Below are 23430 nucleotides of genomic sequence, written 5' to 3' on the forward strand. Positions count from 1 at the left end.
TGGACTATACACTCAATGTAATTCTCTAGGCCAGAATACTGGAGTTGGTAGCCATTCCCTTCTCCAGGGGATCTTCCCAATCCGGGGATCAAACCCAGGTCTCCCGCATTGCAGGCGGATTCTTTACCAGCTGAGCCACAAGGGAAGCCGTGAGTGTGTACTGAAGTACTTCATTATCAAAAGGAAGAGTTGTACAGGAGACTGGGCTTGAGCAGATTCTGAAGGCATAAATAATTTGCATAAGCAAGTGGACCAGAAGCCCAAGGTTCCTAATTCCTGCTATAGTGCTTATTTTCTCTCAACTTGGATGTATTAATATTTTATCTCATGGAGAATTCTCTATGAGCAACTGAAGGAAAAAGAAAAGTAAGCTGGTTGACTCATAGCTCTGCATGATAACATGCAGATAACAATAATACTACTGCACGATTCTGGGGTAGTCCTGAAGGACAGTGGTGAAGGGCAAACCTTCCAGGGGCAGAAGTTTGAACAGGGTATCTAGTTGTTCATTTTGCCTGGAAGGAGAGATGACAGAGATACTGTTCTATACCAACTCCTGGACGGTGTTTAATGGTATGACTGGATATCCAGAGATTCAGAAGGAATAATTAGAGAACTGGTAACAAGGAGTTCTGGAGATAAGGTATATGGACAGACCTATTTGAAAGGGCACAGGACAGACCTCTTTGAAAGGGCACAGAGTATGAAACCAATTTATGTCCCCTGTGAATGTTTACCAAAGAGGAAACTACAGAGAAGGTACTTAATAACCCTGGAAATAAGATGACCAGTTTGGAGGACTCAGCTAGTCTCTTTACAAAGCCATTCTATCTTTGTCCAATGCGCTTGTTAACAAAGAGGCCACGACAGCAGGAATGCAATTTATACATGGGCTCTTCAATAGGGACGTCTGCTTACCAAGGCCAACCTGACTACAGCCACAGCTGAGTGTCCAACCCACCAAAAGTTCACATATGTACTGGGGAAGAGGCATGTGGATGTCTCCAATATGGCACCCTTCTCAGGATGGTCAGTCAGTTGTCTCGCTACTCATTTCTAGTCTCTAGAGACTTCCTCTTCCTTCTTAGTAAATATATTATGAATTTAAAATAAATATTGCTTATAGTGTTAAGGCTTTCAGATTGTCTTAGTCTGCCCCCTTGTGGGAACCAGCGCTTGAATTTTTCACTAAAAATAAAACATTAAATCCAGCCTAGTCCTCAAACAAAACAAAGCACAAAGTGTATTGACTAGACAATAATTTTACCCTAGGCTTCACTAGTAGGTTCCTTCCTCATCCTTTGTTACTCAACTCTTCATGACTCTTCATTAAAATTCATGAAGCTTTCCAAAGAGGTTTTGTCATTTTTATCTCTTACCAGAAAAATTCAGATAAATTTTTAAATGAAAATATTTCTAAATGTCCAACATACCTTTTCCAACCTTTTTAGCCGCTATACTTTTATTCCTTTTCATTCATAAATACGTATAAGCAAGGAGTGACTTTTATAAGCCTTCTAGTATTCACTAGGCCAGTTACCATAATATTAAGTAGGATCCTTAGTATGTTCTGACACAAAATGTGCTTAGGGTTGCATATTCCAAGTGTGTAAGATATTGATAAATAAAGTATCATGAACCACTCTGAAAATCTGAACACTCAGATGAGGAAATGGTGGAATTATGAATTATTTAGCTAAAAAGGATTATACAGATTTTAAGAAATTAGAATTTAAGTATGTTTCTGGAGGGATGGCCATGCTATACTGTTAACTGAGGGAGAAGACAACTAAAATTGCATTTTATATGTTTAAATATTCCAACTAACACAAATACACACATATCCATGCCTGTGCCAGTATGAATTTAGGAGAAAACATGGAAGGATACAGACTGAATATAGTTAATATTAGCTACTTCCATGGAGCGGAAGACGAAAAAGCCCTAACATATCCTTTTTATATGTCTACATTGTTTGGTAAAAATAATTTTTTTACTTAATATGATTACTATAACTCATATTAAAAATATATTGTGATTGATATATATGAACACATTCTGACACATCCTGAGCACCCTAAGATAATAAGAAACTGGTGACTGGAGGGCTAATTTCAAGGTTAATTGTTTGGAAGAAAGTGTTACAGAAAGAATATCAACAAGAAGTTAAACCTCAGAAGACACATATGACTAGAAATAGAGACACTTGTGCAGACTTCCCTGGTGGCTCAGTGGTAAAGAATCTGCCCAAAAGGCAGGAGACGCAGGTTCATTCCCTAGGTTGGGAAGATCCCCTGGAGGAGGGCATGGCAACCCACTCCAGTATTCTTGCCTGGAGAATCCCATGAACAGAGGAGCCTAGTGGGCTACAATCCACAGGATTGCAAAGAGTCAGTCATAACTGAAGCAACTTAGCAGGCATAGACAGATTTATCATTTAAGGTCAGATCTTTTTAAGTCTGTTGATCCAACCACCAACAAACAAATTTGTGTTTTAAATATCAGAATGAAAAGATTCTAAATACATGCTACCAATAAGGCTGATTTGAAACTTTCTGTGTAGATTAGTGTAAAGTCTGAAATATTTTCCTACTGAAGATAATACACACTTCACAGCAATATTCTGAGAATTAAATGAGGATTAAATTAAATTAGAGAATTAAATGAGGATTCTGTGAAGGCACCTAGCTCAGAGTTCGGCACATACGTGTTATTAGTTTTTTTCTTTATTCCTAAATAAATCTATGTTGAAAGCAAAATAATTTTTATCAGAATGAGAAAGTGCTAAAATAACAAAATAATCCTGTACATGAGTGATGTCACTATGCCAGATACACTATTACACTGAAATAAAGAAATATTGAAATAATTTTCCTTACCATTCTATATAATACTATTGGTTTACTAAAGAAATTATTGTCACCAGACTAAAGAATAATTTGTATATGTTTAAAGTGCATGAGCATTTCACTTTTGCAAATTTTATATTTACAAGGAAAGAAAAAGAATCAGGAGACAGCATATTTGAAAATTTAGTACATTATTACTATAGATATACCAATGTGCAATAATCAAATGGAACTGGCTACAAATAATGGGAATTACACAAACTCAAACACTGTACAATTTCCCAGTCTTCCACCATGAGTTGATCTGAGGCATTATTATACTAATATACATCTTGCATACCAGAGTCTAATGCCTACATGATGCTACCTTTGCAGAAGTAAATCAAAACTGGGTTTCAACCATATCACAATGGCTCATGTACCTATTCAGTATTTAGAACCAGTAAGTTCTGCTTATGTATAGATAATCTCGAATGAAAAATCATTTGATTCAGAAAATGGAGCTACTACAACAACAAAAAGACAATTCTGATGAAGTAACCCATGATTCTTAAAATACAGAAAAAGAATTCCTAGAACTGATAAGCTTCCTTCATCAATTCGATGGCTTAAATGTGGACACTGGCACTGTGCTAAACGCTAAGATCCTACCATTAATGAACTTCTAGACTGCTAAGAAAAATAGAGATCCAACAGAAAAATAAGACCAAATACAGTAAATAATATAACCCAATAATATACAAAATGCAACACTGGAAAGCAGAAAGTAACCACCCAATCTTAGAAGACTATACTAGGGTCAAACTGTCACAATCAGTTTTTACAGTCTTATTTTAAAAAGAGCCTCATTTCACAAATCAACAGACGGTTGACAGTCTGACAAACTACATACATCCAACAAATTTCTCACACTGTTGCTTTACTTCCTCAGCTACGTAAGTAACAAAGGTGAATATCGGATCCATATGTGTCCTGGGTACATCCGCATACTTCCCCATGCACGCTGACTGCTAGATATTCGTGCATTCCTTCATTCAACAAATAATGGAAAAACTATGTGCAAGTGTTCTACAGCTAGAGTGGTGGATTAGACAGTCTCTGCTCAGATAAAACTAAGTTTCCAGTTGCTCAGACAACAATGACCAAGTAAATAAACACGAGTAGTGGCAATTATTATGAACATTAGAGCTGACTGTTTAGGAGGTCAAAGAGAAGACCACTCTTTCCTAAGAAGAAACCCATAGTTCTTTAGTCAAGAAGGAACAAATGTACAGACCCTGAAAACACTCTTAACATGTTTAAGCAAAAAGGCCGACAGAGATGAAACAAAGTGGATAATGAAGGGAGTGGGAGGTTGTAAAGTACTAGGGAAAGGGCAGCTCAGGTCAGGATATACAAGGAATGATAAAGACTTTACAGTTTATTCTGAATGTGACAGGAAGACACTGGAGAAGTTCTTTTCAAATATGGGGAAATAATGATTTGATTTGTTTTAACAAAAGCAGTAAAAGCTATCAAATGGACAACAGATTATATGTTGGCAAGAACAGAAATGTAAAGTTAGGACACTCTAACAGTAGTAAAGTAAAGAAATGATGGTAATTCAGATGAAAATGGCAACAATATAGGTGGTGTGGAAATTACAGAAAATGTATCTTTAAAAAGAATAAACTCTTATAGCATTATAAAACAGAACAAAAAGTCAATAATGGAGGAGAAATGTTCAGAAATCCATGGGAGACAGAAACTAGATGCAACTGGAGTGGGGAAATTATAGCCCATGTGTATGTGTAGGAGGATAACTGTGAAAGATGAGAGTGTTTCCAGGTCTGTTTTAACCACAAAAGCAAGAGATGCAAGGAGCAGGAAGTGCCCAGGGGCAGCAATCTTAAGGAGTGGGGTGGAATCTGATTTAGTCAGGCCATCTCCCATCTTCTACACTTGAGAGCAGATGACATCAGAGGTCTCTGCCCCTAAACTAGGACAGTGAGTGTGGGTATGTTTGAGTCAGAATTCACTGTATTTGAGAGACAGAGCAGAGGCCAGGCTAGTTAGTTAACACACAGGAGAGAGCCTTCATGTCCAAAGGATAAGACACCTCACCAGGCACCTTATCTTACATGTCTGCCATTATAACTATAGAAAGAAAGTGAAATCGCTCAGTCGTGTCCGACTCTTTGTGACCCCATGGACTGGAGTCTACCAGGTTCCTCCATCCATGGGATTTTCTAGTCAAGGATACTGGACTGGGTTGCCATTTCCTTCTCCAGAGGATGTTCCCGACCCAGGAATTGAACCCGAGTCTCCCGCATTGTAGGCAGACGCTTTACCGTCTGAGCCACCAGGGAAGCCACCAGAAGAGGCATTAAACAGCAACTGCATCTGCAATCAGGCAGGGCAGGTTATCGTGCATCATGGCCCTCCACAGGCCTAACAGATGTTTAAAGACAAGGTTTGCTGCTTCCGTGATGGTTCAGTGATAAATAATCTGCTTGCCAATGCAGGAGAGGCAGGTTCGATCCCTGGGTTGGGAAGATTCTCTAGAGGAGGAGATGGCTACCCATTCTAGTATTCCTGCCTGGGAAATCCATGGACAGAGGAGCCTGGTGGGCTACAGTCTATGGGGTCACAGAAGAGTTGGACATGACTTATCGACTAAACAACGTTTGTTCTGAACAGACTGGCATCTGTTCTGGTTGGCTGGTATTTATGACATACTAATTACAGGGTGCTGCAATTCATGAGGTCGCAAAGAGTCGGACACAACTGAGTGACTGAACCGAACTGAATTATTAACTATTTTGAATATTACCCCCTAGACAGGCAAACACAAAATATAATTAAATGGAAGGGCTCTAGTTCTGGGTGAAAATGAAGCAAGCACGTGCTAAGTTGCTTCAGTCATGTCTGACTCTTTGTGATTCTATGAATGGTAGCCCTTCAGGCTCCTCTGTCCATGGGATTTTCCAGGCAAGAATACTGGAGTGGGTTGCCATTTCCTTCTCCAGGGGATCTTCCTGACCCAGGGATCAAACCTACATCTCCTGTGTCTCTTGGAATGCACGTCAATTCTTTACCACTGACCCATCAGAAAAGCCAATGGCAGTTGTAGGGAATATTTAAATCCATTCTGACCAAAGGATCAGTGGTATGAGGAATGAAACAGAACTGCAAGGGGAAATAGATAAATCCACACTTATGGTCTGAGATTTCAATATTCCTCTCTTAGTAACTGACAGAACGAGCATATAGAAAATCAGCAAAGATGCAGAAACCTTGAACAATATCATCAATTAACTTGACCAGACTGACATTTGTAGCACCTTCTACCCCCACCTCCAAAGAGTATAAAACACATTTTTTAAAAATTTACTTTAATTGGAAGCTAATTACTTTACAATATTGTGATGGTTTTTGCCTTCAGTTCAGTTCAGTCGCTCAGTAGTATCTGACTCTTTGTGACCCCATGAATCGCAGCACACCAGGCCTCCCTGTCCATCACCAACTCCCGGAGTTTACTCAAACTCATGCACATCGAGTCGGTGATGCCATCCAGCCATCTCTTCCTCTGTCGTCCCCTTCTCCTCCTGCCCCCAAGCCCTCCCAGCATCAGGGTCTTTCCCAATTAATCAACTCTTAGCATGAGGTGGCCAAAGTATTGGAGTTTCAGCTTTAGCATCAGTCCTTCCAATGAACACCCAGGACTGATCTCCTTTATGATGGACTGGTTGGATCTCTTTGCAGTCCAAGGGACTCTCAAGAGTCTTCTCCAACACCATAGTTCAAAAGCATCAATTTTTTGGTACTCAGCTTTCTTCACAGTCCAACTCTCACATCCATACATGACCACTGGAAAAACCATAGCCTTGACTAGATGGACCTTTGTTGGCAAAGTAATGTCTCTGCTTTTTAATATGCTGTCCAGGATGGTCATAACTTTCCTTCCAAGGAGTAAGTGTCTTTTAATTTCATGGCTGCAGTCACTATCTGCAGTGATTCTGGAGCTCCGCCGCCCCCCCCCCAAAAAAAGTCTGACACTGTTTCCACTGTCTTCCCATCTATTTCCCATGAGGTGATGGAACCAGATGCCATGATCTTAGTTTTCTGAATGTTAAGCTTTAAGCCAACTTTTTCACTCTCCTCTTTCACTTTCATCAAGAGGCTTTTTTAGTTCCTCTTCACTTTCTGCCATAGGGTGGTATTGTCTGTCTATTTGAGGTTATTGATATTTCTCCTGGCAATCTTGATTCCAGCTTGTGCTTCTTCCAGCCGAGCATTTCTCATGATGTACTTTGCAGATAAGTTAAATAAGCAGGGTGACAATATACAGCCTTGACGTACTCCTTTTCCTATTCGGAACCAGCCTGTTGGCCCATGTCCAGTTCTAACTGTTGCTTCCTGACCTGCACATAGGTTTCTCAAGAAGCAGGTCAAGTGGTCTGGCATTCCCATCTCTTGAAGAATTTTCCACAGTTTATTGTGATCCACACAGTCGAAGGCTTTGGCGTAGTCAATAAAGCAGAAATAGATGTTTTTCTGGAACTCTCTTGCTTTTTCTATGATCCAGCGGATGTTGGCAATTTGATCTCTGGTTCCTCTGCCTTTTCTAAAACCAGCTTGAACATCTGGAAGTTCACGGTTCACGTATTGCTGAAGCCTGGCTTGGAGAATTTTGAGCATTACTTTACTAGCCTGTGAGATGAGTGCAATTGTGCGGTAGTTTGAGCATTCTTTGGGATTGCCTTTCTTAGGGACTGGAATGAAAACTGACCTTTTCCAGTCCTGTGGCCACTGCTGAGTTTTCCAAATTTGCTGGCATATTGAGTGCAGCACTTTCACAGCATCATCTTTCAGGATTTGAAACAGCTCAACTGGAATTCCATCATCTCCACTACCTTTCTTTGTAGTGATGCTTTCTAAGGCCCACTTGACTTCACATTCCAGGATGTCTGGCTCCAGGGGAGTGATCACACCATCGTGATTATCTGGGTCATGAAGATCTTTTTTGTACAGTTCTTCTGTGTATTCTTGCCACCTCTTCTTAATATCTTCTGCTTCTGTTAGGTCTATACCATTTCTGTCCTTTATTGAGCCCATTTTTGCATGAAATGTTCCCTTGGTATCTAATTTTCTTGAAGAGATCTTTAGTCTTTCCCATTCTGTTATTTTCCTCTATTTCTTTGCATTGATCGCTGAGGAAGGCTTTCTTGTCTCTCCTGGCTATTCTTTGGAACTCTGCATTCAAATGGGAATATCTTTCCTTTTCGCCTTTGCTTTTCGCTTCTCTTCATTTCACAGCTATTTTTAAGGCCTCCTCAGAGAACCATTTTGCCTTTTTGCATTTCTTTTTCTTAATCTTGATCCCTGTCTCCTGTACAATGTCACGAATCTCCGTCCATAGTTCATCAGGCTGTCTATCAGATCTAGTCCCTTAAATCTATTGCCCACTTCTACTGTATAGTCATAAGGGATTTGATTTAGGTCATACCTGAATGGTCTAGCGGTTATCCCTACTTTCTTCAGTTTAAGTCTGAATTTGGCAATAAGGAGTTCATGATCTGAGCCACAGTCAGCTCCCAGTCTTGTTTATGCTGACTGTATAGAGCTTCTCCATCTTTGGCTGCAAAGAATATAATCAATCTGATTTCGGTGTTGACCATCTGGTGATGTCCATGTGTAGAGTCTTTTCTTGTATTGTTGGAAAAGGGTGTTTTTGCAGGTTTTTGCCTTACATTTACATAAATCAGCCACAGGTATACATGTGTCCTCTGCCCTATCCAAACCCCTCTCCCACCCTCTCCCCATCCCATCCCTCTGGGTTGTCCCAGTGCACTGACTTTGAGTGCCCTGTTTCATGCATCAAACTTGGACCGGTCATCCATTTCATATATGGTAATATACATGTTTCAATGCTATTCTCTCAAATCATCCCACCCTCACCTTCTCCCACAGAGTCCAAAAGTCTGTTCTTTACATCTGTGTCTCTTTTGCTGTCTTGCATATAGGGTCGTCTTCACCATCTTTCTAAATTCCATATATATGCGTTAATATACTGTATTGGTGTTTTTCTTTCTGCCTTACTTCACTCTGTATAATAGGCTCCAGTTTCATTCATCTTATTAGAACTGACTCAAATGCATTCTTTTCTATAGCTGAGTAATATTCTGTCATGTATATGTACCACAACTCTCTTATCCATTCATCTGTTGATGGACATCTAGGTTGCTTCCATGTCTTAGCTACTGTGAACAGTACTGCAATGAACATTGGGGTATGCATGTCTCTTTCAATTCTGGTTTCCTGGGTGTATATGCCCAGCAGTGGGATTGCTGGGTCATATGGCAATTCTGTTTCCAGTTTTTTAAGGAATCTCCACACTGTTCTCCATAGTGGCTGTACTAGTCTGCATTCCCACCAACAGTGTAAGAGGGTTCCCTTTTCTCCACACCCTCTCCAGCATTTATTGTTTGTAGACTTTTTGATGGTAGCCATTCTGACTGGTGTGAGATGGTACCTCATTGAGGCTTTGATTTGCATTTTGATAATGAGTGATGTTGAGCATCTTTTCATGTGTTTGTTAGCCATCTGTATGTCTTCTTTGGAGAAATGTCTGTTAGTTCTTTGGCTTGTTTTTTAATTGGGTCATTTATTTTTCTGGTATTGAGCTACATGAGCTACTTGTATATTTTGGATATTAATTATATGTCAGTCGTTTCATTTGCTATTATTTTCTCCCATTCTGAAGGCTGTCTTTTCACCTTGCTTATAGTTTTTTTCATTGTGCAAAAGCTTTTAAGTTTAATTAGTACACAAAGAACATTTAAGATAGACAATTTCCTGGGCCATAAGACAAGTCTCAAGAAAATGTGACTTAACTCATAGGATGTGTATTCCTTGACCACAGCAAAACTAAACTAGAAATTAATATGAGGAAAATATCTGGAAAATTCTCAAATGTTTGAAAGCTTCATCAACACACTTCTAAATAACACACGTGTTAAAGAAGAAACCAAAAGGGGAATTAGGCAGTATTTTGAAATAAAAGAAAATAAAAGCATTATTCACGAAAGTCTGTGAAATGCAGCTAAATCAGTACACAGAGGGAAATTCATAGCACTAAAATTTCTGTATTAGAAAATAAAGCTCCAGTATCAGTGATCTTAGTTTCTACCTTAAGAAACCATAAAAAGAAGAGAAAATTAAACTCAAAGCAGGAAGAAGAAAGGAAATAATAAAGAGCAAAGCACAAACCTTTCCAAATTTTGAACCAGTCAGTTGTTCCATGTCTGGTTCTGTTACTTCTTGAGCTGCATACAGGTTTCTCAGGAGATAGCTAAGATGGTCTGGTATTTCCATCTTAAGAATTTTCCACAGTTTATTGTGATCCACACAGTCAAAGGCTTTAGCGTAGTCAATGAAGCAAAACTAGATGTTTTTCTAGAATTCCCAATCTCTATGATTCAACAAATGTTGGCAATTTGATCTCTGATCCCTCTGCCTTTTCTAAACCCAGCTGGTACATCTAGAAGTTCTCAGTTCACATACTGTTGAAGCCTAGTTTGAAGGATTTTCAGCATAACCTTACTAGCATGTGAAATGAGTGCAACTCATTTCATATGGTCATTCGAACATTCGTTGGAACAACAGACTGTTTTAAAATTGGGAAAGGAGTATGGCAAGGCTGTGTTTATTGTCACCTTGCTTGTTTACTTACAAGCAGAGTACATTCTTGCAAAATGCCAGGCTGGATGAATCACAAGCTGGAATCAAGATTTCTGGGAGAAATCAACAACTTCAGATACACAGATGATACCACTCTAAAGGCAGAAAGTGAAGAAACTATAGAGCTTCTTGATGAGGGTGAAAGAGGAGAGTGAAAAAGTTGGCTTAAAACTCAGTGTAAAAAAAAAAAGATCATGGCATCTGGTTACATCACTTCATGGCAAATAGAAGTGGGAAAAGTGGAAACAGTGACAGACTTTATTTTCTTGGGCTCCAAAATTACTGTGGACGGTGACTGCAGCCATGAAATTAAAGTCTTTTAATTTGCTACTTGGAAGAAAAGCTATGGCAAATCTAGACAGTGTATTAAAAAGCACAGACATTACTCTGCCGACAAAGGTGAGTATAGTCAAAACTATGGTGGTCTTCCCAGCATCATGTATAGATGTGAGAGTTGGACCATAAAGAAGGCTGAGTGCCGAAAAATTGATGCTTTTGAACTGTGGTGCTGGAGAAGACTCTTGAAAGTCCACTGGACTACTAGGAGATCAAACCAGTCAATCCTAAAGGAAATCAACCCCAAATATTCACTGGAAAGACTGATGCTAAAGTTGAAGCTCCTATACTTTGGGCACCTGATGTGAAGAGGTGACTCACTGGAAAAGACCCAGATGCTGGGAAAGATTGAAGGCACTAGAAAATGGGAGCAACAGAGGATGAGATGGTTAGATAGCATCACTGCCTCAATGGCTGTGAATTGAGTAAATTCTGGGAGATAGTGAAGGAAAGGGCAGCCTAGTGTGCTGCAGTCCATAGGGTCTTAGAGTCAGACACGGCTTAGTGACTGAACAACAACAACAACAGAGCAGAAACCAATAAAAAAGAAAACGGGAAAACAATACAGAAAATGAAGGAAAACTGAAACAGATCCTTTAAGATCAACAGAACTGACATATCTCCAACTAGAATGACCAGAACAAAGAGAAAGAATACTCAAAATTACTCATATCAAGAATGAGAGAGGTGGCACCACTACAGATGCCACAGCTCTTAAAAGGACAGTCAGGAGAAATAGATAATTTGAATAGTCCTATACTTATTAAAGAAACTTAATTTATATCTTAAAACTTTCACACAAAGAAAATTCTAGGCCCAGACAGTTTCCCGGGAAAATTCTATCACACACTTATGGATGAAGTAATCTCAATTCTATAAAATATACTGCAGGAAATTGAAGGAGAATTAGCTTTCAACTTCCTCTATGACACCAGGAGTACCCTGATACAAAAATCAGACAAAGACATCCTAAGACAGAAAAATTAAAGGCCAATATCCCACATGAACACAGATACAAAAATAATTAAAACTGACTTATCAAATTAAACCAGCCAACTGCACAAATACAGGCAACACAGGCCAGATTTGCTCACCCTGCTTTAAAGCACTACTTCCCAATCATAATTTGCTAAGTGTTAATCATTCAGTCGTGTTTGACTCTTTGCAACCCCATGGACTGTAGCCCACCAGGCTCCTCTGTCCATGGAATTCTCTAGGTAAGAATCTAGAATGGATTGCCATTTCATACTCTAGGGGATCTTCCTGACCCAGGGATCAAACCTGGGTCTTCTGCATTGCAGGAAGATTCTTCACTATCTAAGCCACCAGGGAAGCCTTCACCATAAAGGTCCCAAATCAAATAAAAATGTCTGTATCACACTGGTGTAAACCAATAAGGTTTACCACTGGAAGTAACTGACATGTACATCAGCTACTCTAGACACCAGCTACTCTACCCCAAGGACTGAGAACTTATTCTAACATTTCCTTTCCTACACATTATTTTTTACTTGTGTTTAGAACTTTTTTCACTTACTACTTTATGTATTTATCATCAACTTAACCTTGAGTCCTTCATCAATTACTTACAACTTTCCTAAAGATAATTAAATGCATCAGATTTCTAACAATCTCATTCCTGAGAATGGCTCTTCAGGAAGCTTCTAACCTACTCCAATCTGGTCTGTTTGCCCTTCAACCCTGTTTTGTCATTGTACGTGGAAGATTTCTTTACCTTTCTCTTTTGTTAAATTTCCTATTTCCTGTCATCTATTCTTTTTTTATTTGTCTGACTCTATCATTTTGATGGATCACACCCTCCAACAGAAAGGTACAAGGCAGGCAAACAAACCAAAAAAACAAAAAACGTTACATGTCTTAAAACATCGTAATTTCACTCATATATCTGATTAATAGTTTCAATGCATATGAAATAAAATGAGGTTGAAATTACTTTCCTTCAGAATTTTGAAGGTGATGTGCCATTGCTTGTTTAGTTTCTAAAGTTACCACAAAGAAGTCCAGAGCCAATTGATTCCTGTTACTTTAGTTAACAAATTTTTCTCCTCTCTGGAAGCATGGAAAGATCTGTTTGGCCCAGTGATTTGAAATTTCACCCTGATGTGTCTTAGTTTGTATTTAAATACATCCATTTTACTGAGCACTCAATAAGCCTTTTCAACCTCATGTTCTTTAGCTCAAGAAAATGTTTTTGAATCATCCTGATGATTTCTTCCTCATTTCCTTTGTTTCTTCTGGACACTGCTATTATTTGAATATTGAAATTCCTGGACAGCTCCTGTAAATTTCTTCATATTCCTCACTTCTTTTCTATAACCTCTGTCCTGCTCAACTTTTTATCAGATTTCTTCAATATTAATTTTCTAAGTACTTCTACAAAGCTTTTTAATTTTTGAAATCAAAATTTTAATGCCTGAGAACTTCTTTTAAAAATCAGAGTATTACTTTTTTAGTTTTCTGCCTGAGATTTAAAATGTCCCGTTGAGCCCCTTGTTTCAGGGGGGTGGGGGTGGGCAAGAATACCACCCCCTTCTCCAGGAATCGAACCCAGGTCTCCCACACTGTAGGTAGAATGCTTTACCACCTGAGCTACCAGGGAAGCCCAGAGTATTACTTTTTTTTATAGTGAACTCCTTCTTATTTCATGGCTGTATTGTTTTCTCTCATTTCCCTGAGGATGTTAATAATGGTTCTAATATTTTCCTCTGCAAAAGATTTGTTTTCTCCAAGCTGCTCTACCCTATTTATTTTAATCTCTTTTTTTTTCATACACTACAGGGGTTCCTCAAATATCTAGTAATCCTTGATTAGCTCTCATAATTAAGAGAAGAGGACTAAAAGGGTGATTATCTTCAGGATGGGGTTCTTGCCTTCCACTATGCTGATGTCTTCTGTCCTAGAGTCTCTATTTTTGCCCTCTCCAAAGAGTGAGTTTCTGGACTTTGCCAAGGTTAGGGGTGAAGAGCTAGGCACTTGTCCAGCTGATTGGCTAGCTCATTTTGAGGAGGACATCCCAGGGTCCAAAGGCCTCTTCAACTTTCAAACAATCTTCCTTTCACTTCTACATGCTGCCATTCTTGAGCTTTCTGTCTTTTGGAGGATAAGATGGGTTATTTTCTTTATTTTCTCTGCTACTGAGCTTAATGTTTAGTCTTCAATTATTCATACACTCTCTAGTTTCTAAAATTGTGTTGATGTTGTCTCCTCTCTAATTCCCCTTTACTGATCTTTTAATGGGTTTCTGGAAGGAGCAAAAGTAGAAGTATGTACCCATCCTTTCTCTTTACTACTGGTAATATGGATTCTTATTCATCCCAAGTCATTATAGATGGCTTTGTACTTCTATTTCTGTCATTTGAATAAAGTGAGATCAGGCAGCTGTGCTAAGATCATGAAAATCACTGATTTTGTTGTTATTAAGTTCGACTTTTGCTACTAAAATTCAATTACACTCATTGATTTGAAAACTATTTCAACTAACATAATTCAGAGGGCATAAGGTAAATTAATAATCTCCCAAATTTACATCTGACATTTAATCTGACATTTAATACTAGTATCATCTTTTTCTATTAATTTGTACTAATTTTACTTTTAGGGTTATATGGTGAGGCCACCCAAGATGGCTGTTCTCTTGCTCTGCACACATCCCCTGCTTAACCAGTCTCTGCTTCACCCACACATTAATCATATGACTGACTTTCCCTCTTTATCACAGAGCCTAATCAGTAAATGCCTGGTGTGATCTTTAGACCATACCATTCAGGTATGACCTAAATCAAATCTCTTATGACTATACAGTGGAAATGAGAAATAGATTTAAGGGACTAGATCTGATAGATAGAGTGCCTGATGAACTATGGACGTAGGTTAGTGCCATTATACAGGAGACAGGGATTAAGACCATCCCCATGGAAAAGAAATGCAAAAAAGCAAAATGGCTGTCTGAGGAGGCCTTACAAATAGCTGTGAAAAGAAGGGAAGTGAAAAGCAAAGGAGAAAAGGAAAGATATTCCCATCTGAATGCAGAGTTTCAAAGAATAGCAAGGACAGATAAGAAAGCCTTCCTCAGCGATCAATGCAAAGAAATAGAGGAAAATAACAGAATGGGAAAGACTAAAGATCTCTTCAAGAAAATTAGAGATAACAAGGGAACATTTCATGCAAAGATGGGCTCAATAAAGGACAGAAATGGTATAGACCTAACAGAAGCAGAAGATATTAAGAAGAGGTAGCAGGAATACACAGAAGAACTGTACAAAAAAGATCTTCACGACCCAGATAATCACGATGGTGTGATCACTCCCCTAGAGCCAGACATCCTGGAATGTGAAGTCAAGTGGGCCTTAGAAAGCATCACTACGAACAAAGCTAGTGGATATGATGGAATTCCAGTTGAGCTGTTTCAAATCCTGAAAGATGATGCTGTGAAAGTGCTGCACTCAATATGCCAGCAAATTTGGAAAACTCAGCAGTGGCCACAGGACTGGAAAAGGTCAGTTTCCATTCCAGTCCCTAAGAAAGGCAATCCCAAAGAATGCTCAAACTACCGCACAACTGCACTCATCTCACAGGCTAGTAAAGTAATGCTCAAAATTCTCCAAGCCATGCTTCAGCAATACGTGAACCGTGAACTTCCAGATGTTCAAGCTGGTTTTAGAAAAGGCAGAGGAACCAGAGATCAAATTGCCAACATCCGCTGGATCATAGAAAAAGCAAGAGAGTTCCAGAAAAACATCTATTTCTGCTTTATTGACTACGCCAAAGCCTTTGACTGTGTGGATCACAATAAACTGTGGAAAATTCTGAAAGAGATGGGAATACCAAACCACCTGACCTGTCTCTTGAGACACCTGTATGCAGGTCAAGAAGCAACAGTTAGAAGTGGACATGGACCAACAGACTGGTTCCAAATAGGAAAAGGAGTACGTCAAGGCTGTATATTGTCACCCTGCTTATTTAACTTATCTGCAAAGTACATCATGAGAAACGCTGGGCTGGAAGAAGCACAAGCTGGAATCAAGATTGCCGGAAGAAATATCAATAACCTCAGATAGACAGATGATATCACCATTATGGCAGAAAGTGAAGAGGAACTAAAAAGCCTCTTGATAAAAGTGAAGGAAGAGAGTGAAAAAGTTGGCTTAAAGCTCAATATTCAGAAAACTAAGATCATGCTATCCGGTCCCATCACTTCATGGCAAGTAGATGGGGGAACAGTGTCAGACTTTAGCTTTTAGGCCTCCAAAATCATTGCAGATGGTGATTGCAGCCATGAAATTAAAAGACGCTTGTTCCTTGGAAGGCAAGTTATGACCAACCTAGATAGCATAGTAAAAAGCAGAGACATTACTTTGCCAACAAAGGTCTGTCTAGTCAAGGCTATGGTTTTTCCAGTAGTCATGTATGGATGTGAGAGTTGGACTGTGAAGAAAGCTGAGAGCTGAAGAATTGATGCTTTTGAACTGCAGTGTTGGAGAAGACTCCTGAGAGTCCCTTGGATTGCAAGAAGATCCAACCAGTCCACCCTAAAGGGGATCAGTCCTGGGTGTTCACTGGAAGGACTGATGTTGAAGCTGAAACTCCAATACTTTGGCCACGTCATGTGAAGAGTTGACTCATTGGAAAAGACCCTGATGCTGGGAAGGATTGGGGGCAGGAGGAGAAGGGGACGACAGAGAATGAGATGGCTGGATGGCATCACCGACTCGATGGACATGGGTTTGGGTAGACTCCAGGAGTTGGTGATGGACAGGAAGGCCTCGTGTGATGCGATTCTTAGGGTCGCAAAGAGTCAGACACGACTGAGCGACTGAACTGAACTGAACTTTTAGATCAGAACATCTCCACCTCTTTGATAACTTATCAACTGGGCAGTGAGGGGAGTGGTCCTTTGCTCGTTTACCTGGTAACCAATGAGCCAACCTAAAGTCAATTCTCCCTACACCTGGTAAACACCTCCACCCACTCCGTCCTCTCCCAGCAGTAAAGACTGCTGCCATGTCCTGCCTGCTGTGCCACACACAGGACCATGCTTCAGATGTGTAAGAGTCTCCTATCCATTAAATCACCGATGCCTCTGTTGCCGAGTCTGCACTCTTTCTTCTGTCTTGAGGCTAGGCAAGACCTCCAAGGTGTAGCCCAACAAGGATTTTATATACACAAGCTCATTTTATTTCTCACTGCCCCCACTAAGGTTTACTGAGATATCACTAACATAAAATGTTATTTAAGGTGTATAATGTGTTTGATTCTGTTTTATATTACAGTTCATTTTTTTCTAATTTCTTTTTTTGTATCAAAATACTCATAATAAGGGAAAAAAGGACAAGTTTCTAACATATTTATAATACATGCATACTAAGAATGATTAAGTACTAGTGCAGGTTAAAAATTCCAAATCAACCTGCATATATTACCCCTCTTTTTATTCTGCAACAAACAGTTTTAGTAAAAATAGTACTTTCTAAAACTTGGGAAGAGCAAAGTTGTAGAAAAAGAGAAGGATTATAGAATAAATGAACCAGAGGTTTTACAGGATTAAAACACCTCACATTTGTATATCTAAGGCTTTATTTTGTTTGTAAATAAAGACTCTCTAAAAACTAAACTCAGTAATTACTGCCTGAAATTTTATAATATATTTAACTGGTTTGGGTTCCAACTCTCATTCTCTTGGAAATGACTTCATTCACCCAACACTATTTATTCAGTAACTACTATGTACCAGGTACTTAATCATGGCACTGGAAATATAACAGTGAATAAAGAAAACCAAAAATCTCTGAAATCATGAAACATTCATTCTAGTTTTAGACGAAGAAAATAAAGTACTACAAAGAAAAAGGAATAGGTGCTAGTCCTGCAAAATTTAAATGTTAGTTAGGGAGGGCCTATCTGAAAATCTACTGATAGAGTATTTTAACATAGTTTTCAGGTTGTCACTTAAAAAAAAACTATTCAAAAGCCTACAGTAATAAATTTTAAACAGAAAAGGAAAATAAGTAAAATGACCCTAACTTTTGAGAGCAATTACAAACAAAACCTATTTCTTCTGAGAGACTTAAGACAAATACTTTTAAAAGCCAGGACAAAACACTTGCAACAAATGCTCCTGCTAAAAATTTACTTTTGGCTATATTCCAAAAGTGATACCCAGACATATACCACAGTGCTCCAAATTACTTAAAACTTTAATACCGTTTAAAAAAAGAGACCATTTTTCATTTTCTTTAATCTTGAATAAATGATTATCACACAGAACCAATTAGATTATAACATTTAAACTCCTACATGAGAAATGAGAATATCTAAATTAGACCCAGCAAAAACCTCAGTCCTCAGATTAAGTACTGGGAAGGAAGAGCTGATATCTTTCCTTTTTAATTTATTAATAAATTTAATGAAAACTTACCTTGCCCAGAGCGGCTTTGGCGAGAGTCTACACTTGACTGTCTTCGATCCGGTGGTTCCTCGCTTCCTCCATCTGAATAAAATGAGAAAGACCATAAGCAAATAGATAACGAAACTGATGTAATACCAGCCCTGATGACATCTTTATCTTAAAATTCCTATATCTATCATTTGTTTTCTTATCATACACAAACCAAATGTTCTTACCCTTATTTTTCTGGAGATGGTTTACACCCTTATCTGAAAGTCTAAAGAAAGTGAATGCATTCTTTCCCGATCCCCAAACATATATACAGGGCTTCCCTGGTGGCTCAGCTGGTAAAGAATGCACCTGCAAGGCAGGAGACCTGGGTTCAGTCCCGGGTTGAGAGATCCCCTAGAGAAGGAAATGGCAACCCACTCCAGTATTCTTGCCTGAAAAACCCCATGCACAGAGGAGCCTGGTGGGAAACAGTCCATGGGGTAGCAAGAGTCAGACACAACTCAGCAACTAAACCACCACCAAACATACACACTCTACTTTGTATATAATGAAGCAATGTAGTCTACTCTGAAGTTCATTCACAGAATTTCAGTTTAAAAGCCTTGATTTAAAGCAATGTCTAAGTTAATTACAGCTGCTTACTTATCTATAGTACGTCAAATAATCCTTAGGGCTATATGTTTTACTATAATAAAAATTACATGTTTTATGAGAGATCATAGGAAAATTATATAATACATGAAAGAGCAATATAAATCAGAATAAAAAAACTCAGAAATGACAAGGCAGAAACCAAGAAAGAATTAAGAAATCAAACAAAAATCATTTCAATAATGAAGTCTGAAGTATAAGAAATATGAGAGCAAATAAATACAAAAGATCTTAAAAAGGAATACAAAGTAAGATGGAAGAAAATCTTAAACTAATCTTTTAAGAAGAAGAAATAGATTAAAAAGGATCTGGAAAAAGGGGATACACATTGGAGATAGACAAAGAAGATCCAGTATAAGGATAAAAATAGGAGTCCCTAAGGAAGAAAACCGAAGTGAGAGGACAGAACAAATACTAAAAAACTGTAATTCAAGAAAGCTTTTTAGGGGGAAAAAAGTGGCTAAGTATATGTAATATAGTTACATGTATAAATACATTTATATATACAGATGTACATACATATATATTTGAAACTATTATATCTGGTGGCTCAGATGGTAAAGAATCTGCCTGCAATGCAGGAGACCTGGGTTTGATCCCTGGGTCAGGAAGATGCCCTGGAGAAGGGAATAGCTACCCATTTCAGTATTCTTGCCTGGAGAACTCCATGGATAGAGGAGCCTGGAGCTATAGTCCATGGGGTCGTAAAGTGTTGGACATTACTGAGTGACTAGCACTTTCACTTTCACATGTGAAACTACATATTTTAAGAGCACCTTGTATACTACTTAATCAAGTTAGATCAATGGACCAGGACATTTTCTACTAAAATTACTAGACTTTAAAGAAAAAAGGGGAAAAAAATCCTTTGAGCATTTAGGCATCACATGATAAATAAGGGAAAACAACAGAAGAAAATGGAATAACATATTTGAAACACAAAGAAAGTTTGAGTCACGGGCTTTACAATGAGTAAAACTTACCTTTAAGTATAAAGGGGAAAGAAAAACTATTACTAACATGCAAGAACTCAGGGAATATTGTTCCCGTGGGACTCTTCCTAGCTCTAACAGAGAACTCATTTGAGGCAATCAAAGTGACTAGACATTAAATAAGGACTGGAGATGAGCAATAAACATAGGATTGACTGTAGAATTAACACTAAATTAGGGTCTTAGATTATAGTATGCAATAGCTATAAAATCTGACCATGAAGATACAGTACAACCAAAACAAATGGAGAAAGAATAAACAAACAGAAAATAACTGATTTCAGTAATCAAAATTGGTAGTGGTAAAGTTGTGAGACCACTGTATTTAAAAAAGAGGGATAAGGCAATGAATAACTATGGGATACTCTGATGTCATCCCCTTGAGAAGCAGATTCTCAATGTGGAAGAAAGGAACTAGAGATATTACAGAAAGTAAACAAAAACTCTATAGAGTATTGAATCTATATTACAAACATTAGTAAAATCTTATGAGTCACACAAATTTCCTCAGTTCAGTTCAGTTCAGTTGCTCAGTCATGTCCGACTCTTTGCGACCCCATGAACCACAGCACGCCAGGCTTCCCTGGCCATCCCCAACTTCCGGAGTTCACCCAAACCCATGTCCATTGTGTCCGGTGATGCCATCCAGCCATCTCATCCTCTGTTGTCCCCTTCTCCTCCTGCCCTCAATCTTTCCTGGCATTAAGGTCTTTCCAAATAAGTCGGCTCTCCACATCAGGTGGCCAAAGTACTGGAGTTTCAGCTTCAACATCAGTCCTTCCAATGAACACCCAGGACTGATCTCCTTTAGGATGGACTGGTTGGATCTCCTTGAGGTCCAAAGGACTCTCAAGAGTCTTCTCCAACACCACAGTTCAAAAGCATCAATTCTTCAGCTCTCAGCTTTCTTCACCGTCCAACTCTCACATCCATACATGACTACTGGAAAAACCATAGCCTTGACTAGACGGACATTTGTTGGCAAAGCTCTGTCATTTAAAATATCTAGCATCTTGACTAATTAAGTAGTGATGTCCATCCCTAGGGCCCAGGCTGTGATCCTAAAATGCCATTCTCCATTAAAAGAAATCAGAACGTCTTAAAGAACTAGCTGGTTTATCAAAGGAAATGTACTAGATGAACTTGGGTCACCCTGACATATGCAACAGTAAAGACACTATCAAAAACAATATAAAACTGAGGTCATCAAAAAGACTGAGTGAAACAGCTTATGAACAATGCAATAACTCAGGGAGTATCATCGTCCCATGGACCTCTTCCTAGCTCTACCAAAGAACTAACTAACTAAGGGTACAACTGACTGCAGATCATAATGACGCTGAGAAAAAAGAAAAAAGGAGGGGGGAAAAAAAAAACCAAGGCACCAACACACTAACTGGTCACTTTCTGAGGTTGAGAGGGACCTAGTTCATCATCTTGAAAACTGGGGAAATGAAAGATTTAGCAATTCATCTCACATTTCCTATATGAACTGTACTAGTAGCCAAAAAGTATATAAGAAAGAGCTCTCTTTAAAATTATTCCAGGTAATAAGTGGGAAACAAAAGATAAAACACCACTATTTCACAACTTGAAATTAATTAATATCTCTGTAGGCATCAAGCAACAATGGCTAATAACATCAAAAAAGAGAACAAAAAACCCACCAAAACTGGACATGATATACCTCCTGACGATAGAAACACAACCAACACAGTTTTGCCAAAGCAATCAAACCTGGGTCTGGTCAAACCTCTGGATCTAGCTGTCACTTTTCAGGAAAATCGAAGGATAGAAAAGAAAAAAAAACAGGTTCAACTGTTCTTGAGTGTATAATCAACAAAATACCAACTGTGGGAAATTCAGCAGGTCAAACAACCAACCCAGGTCTCTCAACAGATAAGGGGGAAAAAAAAAGTATTATGAAGTCCTAAATTACTATGAAATTATGGTTCATTTTATGAAAAGATACAACTATACCAGAAATCTGTGGCATCTTGTATCAGGATGTGTAAGTACACTCCTAGTCAATTTTCCTTACTAGTGATCATCTAATTTTTAATGCAAATTTCTTTCTTCTTTTTTACTTGGGAATAAATTACAATGAGCAACACTCATATTCAGGCATGTCTTAAATTTTCATTTTTCCACGTGAATAAAATTATATTATATACATAACATTCTGTTTTAACATCAAAACATGCCCTTCAAGTGTGTGATAAATAATACAACTAAAATACAGACATTTCCCCCTACCAGCACTGTCTTTCTAAAGAATAAAAGGAGAAAGAGAAATAAAAAACAAGACTTCAAATAGTATTAAATTTGCATGATCTGCAAAATGTTGGGGTATCAATAAAACAACCTACAAGAAAAATACAGACAGTAATGGTTTAAGATAGTTTTGAGTCATCCAGCCAAAGGCAAGACAAAAAGTCATCAATTTTGATATCATCATAATCTAAAATGTTTTAATTGCCTGAATTTTAAAAATTAAATCTGAAATCCATGGCAATAAACTTAAGCAATTCACTCCTCTAAGACTGAAATCTTAACCATGTCTTACCCCAGAGGAGGCTAGTCATAAGTGTTGAGATCAACTCTCAGGTAAAAGTAAACAGTTAAAGATTTTTTAAAAATAATAAACTCACCATTGACCCAAGATGGTGTAGAAAAAAAGTTCAAGCTCTTTAAAAGTGTTTGTAGTATGCTTATGCAATCAATGACTCCATTATCCAAAACAGCAAGACTGCAATGATGTACAGTATTTTAAATCTTTTTGCTTTGCTTAAGACACAATTCCTTCACTACAGATAAGACCTCCCACACATTATACATACATCTACATTTCTGGACAAAACAGAAGACCTTCAGTCATCAAGCAAGTCAAACTATTTGCATAAGACTGATTACCTCACCCTGGAGTGTAGAAGGTAGAACAGAGCTGTGTCTGTGAAGTTAAAATTTACTCATCAAGCTTGAGTTAAGATGTTCAGACTTTCTTCAAATACACTTATTTGAACTTCACAGAGGAAAGCCCACTGATATAACAGGTTCAGTTCAGTTCAGTTGCTCAGGTGTGTCTGACTCTTTGCGACCCCATGGACTGCAGCATGCCAGGCTTCCCTGTGCATTACCAACTCCCGGAGTTTACCCAAACTCATGTCCATTGACCCAGTGATGCCATCCAACCATCTCATCCTCTGTCATCCCCTTCTCCTCCCACCTTCAATCTTCCCCAGCATCAGGGTCTTTTCAAATGAGTCAGTTCTCTGCATCAGGTGGCCAAACTATTGGAGCTTCAGCTTCAGCATCAGTCCTTCCAATGAGTATTCAGGGCTGATCTCCTTTAGGATAGACTGGTTGGATCTCCTTGCAGTCTAAGGGACTCTCAAGAGTCTTCTACAACACCACAGTTCAGAAGCATCAATTCTTTGGCACTCAGCTTTCTTGGTGACTTTCC

At 38.5% G+C, this 23430-nt stretch overlaps 1 protein-coding gene across 5 annotated transcripts in view; it reads right to left on the reverse strand.

Annotated features, from left to right (window-relative positions):
* The window catches only part of TANC2 (tetratricopeptide repeat, ankyrin repeat and coiled-coil containing 2), a 371222-nt gene that overhangs the window by 248797 nt on the left and 98995 nt on the right, over positions 1-23430 (reverse strand). For all 5 annotated transcript variants that reach the window (XM_043465338.1, XM_043465364.1, XM_043465355.1 and 2 more), the window contains exon 3: positions 18343-18414. In XM_043465338.1, the coding sequence (XP_043321273.1) occupies positions 18343-18414 (72 nt within the window). The remainder of the gene's footprint in view (positions 1-18342; positions 18415-23430) is intronic.

This window comes from Cervus canadensis, chromosome 1, assembly GCF_019320065.1.
Source record: "Cervus canadensis isolate Bull #8, Minnesota chromosome 1, ASM1932006v1, whole genome shotgun sequence".
In the NCBI taxonomy this organism is placed as follows: domain Eukaryota; kingdom Metazoa; phylum Chordata; class Mammalia; order Artiodactyla; family Cervidae; genus Cervus; species Cervus canadensis.